At 43.8% G+C, this 6,119-nt stretch overlaps 1 protein-coding gene across 1 annotated transcript; it reads left to right on the top strand.

The window, feature by feature from the left end:
• Positions 1-1,304: 1,304 nt before the first annotated feature.
• Positions 1,305-5,203, top strand: LOC149405068 (disease resistance protein RPM1-like). The gene is made up of 2 exons (XM_089606802.1): positions 1,305-2,109; positions 2,723-5,203. The coding sequence occupies exons 1-2, from the start codon at positions 1,489-1,491 to the stop codon at positions 4,934-4,936; spliced, it is 2,835 nt and encodes a 944-aa protein (XP_089462928.1). The 5' UTR covers positions 1,305-1,488; the 3' UTR covers positions 4,937-5,203.
• Positions 5,204-6,119: the final 916 nt, after the last annotated feature.

Genomic DNA, 6,119 nt, shown 5'->3' with positions numbered 1-6,119 from the left:
CTTCCAATAAGCAATTGGAACGTGACTTATTGGAAATAGAAGAGGCAATTCCTTCCCGTAGCCAAGATGATTAAGGAGGTCTAGTGTAAAAAACATTAAAGAACTAAAATGCAACTAATGACAAGTTAAGTACCACCCACGCAAAGCATTTCCTTTAACTATTAGGAATGCTTGTAACAGTTGAAGTATCAACATCATGCAAGTTTTTTTTATGCAAGATCATTGTACGGAAAATTATATTGTAACCTCTGATAGGGCAGTGTAGCAAAATAGCCAAAATGAAACTATGAAATTTATTTTTAGTCTACGTTTCACAACTTTTAGGGAAATAGTCAACAGGTTTATGTGGCAATAATTAAGGTCTGATTTACACTTATTTATTAACAAATTCTTCATTTTATCTCTCCAACTTTTTTCCTACACTTTTTTTTACATAAAAACTTCAAAAAATCATATCTATCTCATATGAACTCGAAATTGAGTTATTCCAAATCCTACGGATTCGTGACGCCGAGATCTTCAAAAATAGATCCATTGTGTTTGATGAAAAATCATGTTTAATACCATAGATGTAAAAAAATCACGTTACTACCTTAAATATAGAAATAAGTGAAATTTTTTGAAATTATAAAAAAAAAAAAAAAATAGAAACGTAAATATGATGCATTAAACATAATTTTTCATCAAACACAATGAGTCTATTTTTGAAGATCTCGACGCCACAAATTTGTAAGATCTGAAATCACTCAATTTCGAGTTCGTATGAGAAATACGAATTTTTGAAGTTTTGATACAAAAATAATTATTTGAAAAAAAAATAGGAGAGATAAAGTGACGAATTTGTTAATAAATAAAGACAAATCAGACCTTAATTATTGCCACATAAGCCATTTGGTTATATCTCTAAAAATTGTCAAACATAAGTTAGATTCAAAATCACATGTTTAAAGTTGCCTAGTTAGTTACAAATCCCTTTGTCATATAATATATTTCGTGGTAATTGTCCTTGTTTTGGCTTATCTATCAAAGTGTCGAGTCTCGACGTCAATACAATATCTTAATATTATTACCTCTCTTTTATACTCATATTTTTCCTTTTTCCTTTTTAAATGTCAATTTGTTTTTGTTTTTTCTTTTCCTACAGTTTTGTGATGCACAACATGACGATTTCTTTCTAATATGTAATATTAAATGTATCAATAATTTTGTCTAAACCGGGGAGTTTGTCTGGTCAAAGAAATATTTGTCTTGCATCGTCATTAATTAAATATGTCTGCCAAATTTTCGACTTTATGCCTCAGACAACAAGTTAAGTAAATTACCTATGAATTTTCCGACTAGACTTCACATTCACCCCCTTGATTCCTCCTTATAAAAAGCCGTTGCACAACAATTCATTTCTCCCTCCGAAACGTCCTTCCTTATACACCAAACCAAATACTTGTATACAAATATAGTGATCATCACTCAACACCTCATGAGATAGCAATGGCGGAGAGTCCGGTGATCTTCCTTCTCGAGAAGCTCGCGACCCTTCTCGACAGCGAGGCCAACATGCTGAGAGGGGTCCGAGAAGACGTGGTGTGCCTGAGAGGAGAGCTCGAGAGAATGACGGCTTTCTTGAGAATCGCGGACGCTCTCGAGGAGAGCGACGAGGAACTGAGCGTGTGGGTCCGGCAAGTGAGAGAGATCGCCCAAGAGACGGAAGATCTCTTGGCCGAGCACACGCTCCTCCAGAGGCACAACCACGAGCCGGGCTTGTACGGCTCGCTCCACAGGCTGGCTTGCTGCGTAAGGAACGCCAAGGCCGGGTATCGGATCGCGGGCGAGCTCAGGAGCGTCAACTCGAGGCTGAAAGCGATCGGGCAGGTCCACAAGAGGCTGCGCAACAAGTTCAGCAAGTCGGAGAACGGCGGCTCGAGCTCGGCCGCGGCAGCGGCGGCGAACGATCTGCGCGGCAACGCGCTCCTTCTCGACAAGTCGGACCTCGTTGGGATCGACGGCCGCGAGAGGCAGCTCGTCGAGTGGCTCGTCGAGGGCGGGCCCGGGCGCCGCGTCGTCTCGCTGGCGGGCCAAGGCGGCATGGGAAAGACCACGCTCGCCAAGCAGGTGATCTGATATTATTTTCAGACGGAAATGAGATCGTTATTGCGCGCTGAGATGCGTTGATGATACTAATAGAGAGGCGGGACCACTCGACACGGTGGGACCTACCTCTACTAGTATCATCACCACGTTCATGATGATGATCAGTAGAACTAATCACAAGAATCATTTTTCTTTTCATGTTTTGACGATGATTTATTTCTTAGGCTTTTCGCCTCCAAATAAGAGAAAAATAAATTTATACAAAATAGACATTTGCAACTAATTCATTAGTTAAATAATTAAAATTTCAAATTTTTAGAAAAGTAGTCGAAATTACGTTATCAAATATTTTTTTTTTACGCCTGATTATTGCACATTTTAGTTATTTTGCAGATCTTTATTTTGCAAATCTTCAAAGTTGAAATCTTTATAAAATATATTTTTTTACAGTTTTGGGCTTCATTTAACTTTTTTTTTTAACTAGAAAATAACTACTTACAGGTTGAAAAAACGGTATTTTTAAAAGAATTTCAAACACCCACTATTTGAAAAAAAAAAAAAAAAAAAACACTTTCGAAGTTTACATAGGAAATTTGAATTTTAGCCTCCACCCTGAGATTCCGTCCCCGAGCAGGTGTACGAGGAGCCGGAGGTGCGCAAGCTCTTCAAGGTGGGCGTGTGGGTGACAGTCTCGCAGTCGTTCGAGATCGAGGACCTTCTCCGCGACATGGTCGAGCAGCTCTACGCCGCCATACGCAGGCAAGTCCCGCCCGAAGTCGAGAAAATGAGCAACAACCGTCTCAAGACCAAGATCAAAGAGATGCTCCAGAAGCGGCGCTACCTCGTCGTCCTCGACGACGTCTGGCACCTGCACGCGTGGCGCGCCGTCCAGTACGCGCTCCCCAACAACAACCTCGGCAGCCGCGTGATGCTGACCACTCGCAACACCGACGTGGCCTCCACCGCCTGCTCCGAGTCCGAGGGCAAGACCTACAATCTCGAGCCCTTGCTCCCCTCGCACTCGTGGGAGCTTCTGTGCCGGAAGACCTTCCACGGCCGCCGCTGCCCGCCCCACTTGGAGGAGATTTGCAAGAGCATCTTGAGGCGGTGCGAGGGCCTGCCGCTGGCCATCGTCGCGATCGGCGGCGTCCTCGCCACCAAAGACACGCGGAGGATCGACGAGTGGGACGTCGTGGCTCGGAGCCTCGGGGCGGAGATCGACGGCAACGACAAGCTCAAGGATTTGAAGAAGGTTTTGTCGTTGAGCTTCAACGATCTTCCGTACTATCTCAAGTCGTGTTTTCTGTACTTGAGCGTGTTTCCCGAGGATCATCTCATCGAGCGGATCAGGCTGATCCGGCTCTGGGTCGCGGAGGGCTTCGTGGAGGCGAAGGACGGGAGGTTTTTGGAGGACGTCGCGGGGGACTACCTCAGCGAGCTTCTCAACCGGAATCTTGTCCAGGTCGCGACGGCCACGAGCGACGGGAGGGTCAAGACTTTTCGAGTCCACGACCTTCTTCGGGAGATCATCGTGTCGAAAGCGCGGGATCAAAACTTCGCGGCGATCGTGAAAGAGCGCGAGAGCGTTCATTGCTCCGAGAAGGCTCGTCGCTTGTCGGTCCATTACACGCTGAAGAATCTGCAGCCCAACAGGTCGGTCTCCCAACTCCGCTCGCTTTTCATGTTCGAGGTCGGCGAGAAGCTACGGCTTCACAAGCTGTTCCCGGGAGGCTTCAAGTTGCTGACGTTGATGGATCTTCAGAGCTCCAACATCACGAAGTTCCCGATCAACATCTGCGATCTCTACTACCTCAAGTACCTGAGCCTGAGGTGCACCAAAGTGAAAGTAATCCCGAAACAGATCGGGATGCTTCAGAACTTGGAGACTCTAGACCTCAAGCACTCGCAAGTCACCGAGCTGCCCATGGAGACGCTGAAGCTCCAGAGACTACGCCACCTACTCGTGTACCGAACCGAGTTCGTGGCCAACGAGCTCTTCAGCTCGAAATCCGGCTTCAGGATCGCGGGGAACATCGGGGCTCTGCGGTCCCTACGGAAGCTCTGCTTCATCGAGGCGAACGGCAGCGTGGTCAAGGAGCTCGGAAACCTAAACAACCTCAGAAGGCTCGGGATCCTAAACATGAGGAAAACCGACGGAAGATCTCTCTGCTCGTCCATCGAGAAGCTCAACAACCTGAGGGCACTCTCCGTGGCGTCGTTTCGCGAGGACGAAATCATCGATCTCCAACACCTCTCGGCTCCGCCGGTGTTCCTGCAGAGACTCTACATCCGGGGCCGCCTCGAGATGCTCCCACATTGGATCCCGTCCCTCCACGGCCTCGTCAAGCTGTCGCTGAAATGGAGCAAGTTGAAGGACGATCCTCTCCCTTACCTCGAGCACATCCCGAACCTCGCCCACCTCGTGATGTGCCAGGTGTTCACGGGGAAGAGCTTGCACTTCAAGGCGGGCGGGTTCAAGCGCCTCAAAATCCTCGGCCTCGACGAGTTCGTCGGGCTGAAACACATCCACGTCGAGCCCGACTCGATGCCGCTCCTCGAGGACCTCAGTTTGAGGCGGTGCGAGTCGCTCGAGGGCGTTCCCGAGGGGATCGAGCACTTGAAGAGGCTGAAATTGCTCGAGTTCTGCGACATGCCTCCCGAGCTGTTCGACACTCTCCGGCCGGATATCAAGAACAACGAGCATTGGAGGATCGCGCACGTTCTACAAGTATACTCCACGTATTGGAGGGAAGGGGAGCTAAAAGTGTATTCGTTGGAGAGCTTGAGCGACGGAGAGAATTGCCCTCTTCCCAACATGTACGTCAACACTCAAGAGCGTTGGAAATGACCTTCATACATAGGTTGTAGAAGAAATTTAGGAATAAATAAATAAAACTACTTGTATATTGAGGATAACAAATTATAGTAGCTACATGAGATCTGAAGTAATATATGTAAGAGATTTGTATTGGGAGCTACTTGTATATTTTCAGACTTTTTTTTTTTTTTTTTGAGGGAAAAAGGCTTTTTCAGATTCTTCTTTCCTATCATTTCCCCCGGCCTTATTTATAGGCTAATATACTCTCTAATTATTATACATTAACCCCGAAGTTGCCTACTAATTACTATTATACCCTAATAATCGTAACAGGCTAACACGGTGTTATCTCCAAGGTAAATGCTAGTTCCAAGAAAACGCTGAGAATGTGACGAGCTCGCGGCTGAGATGTGGCGAGTTGAGCGGTGTGAACTGGAGCTCGAATTGAGTTTATACACTTGTTCTGATATAACGTAACAGACAATAAACTTAATACATCCGGCTCTTAGGCTCCGTTTGGAATCCGGAAGAGAGAAAGTGAAAATAATAGAGAAAATGAAAATGTAAGAGAAAATAATAGAAAAAGTCAAAATTCTAATTGTGTTTGAAAGTCATAGAAAATATGAGATAAAATTGACGGGAAAGTAACGATGAGACTAGGGACGGAGCTAACTCAAGTCCAGGGTGGGCTCTAGCTCCCTCCCCCTCAAATTTTTTTTATTTACATTTTTTACCCATTTTAAAAAAATTACATTTTTACCCTAAATATTTACACTTTTGACCCATTTTTTTAAAAAAATTTCATTTTTACCATGAATTTTTTTTAATTATAGCCCCCTAAATTTTTTTATTTATATTTTTTGTCCATTTTTAAAAAAATTTACATTTTTGCCCTAAAAAATTTACACTTTTGACCCATTTTTTTAAAAAAATTTCATTTTTACCATGATTTTTTTTAATTAGCCCCCCTAAATTTTTTTATTTATATTTTTTGCCCATTTTTAAAAAGTTTTACATTTTTACCCTAAAAAATTTACACTTTTGACCCATTTTTTTAAAAAAATTTCATTTTTACCATGATTTTTTTTTAATTAGCCCCCCTTAAATTTTTTTATTTACATTTTTTGCCCATTTTTAAAAAGTTTTACATTTTTACCCTATACAAATGTGATCCCCTCGTAGACAAATGTGGAGAGATTCTCATTTTCCATTT

The sequence above is a fragment of the Urtica dioica genome, chromosome 2, assembly GCF_054948205.1.
Source record: "Urtica dioica subsp. dioica isolate 48M chromosome 2, U.dioica_male_clone48M_v1_H2, whole genome shotgun sequence".
In the NCBI taxonomy this organism is placed as follows: Eukaryota; Viridiplantae; Streptophyta; class Magnoliopsida; order Rosales; family Urticaceae; genus Urtica; species Urtica dioica.
Note: the sequence above shows the minus strand (reverse complement) of the source record. Positions and strands in the feature narration are given on the sequence as shown.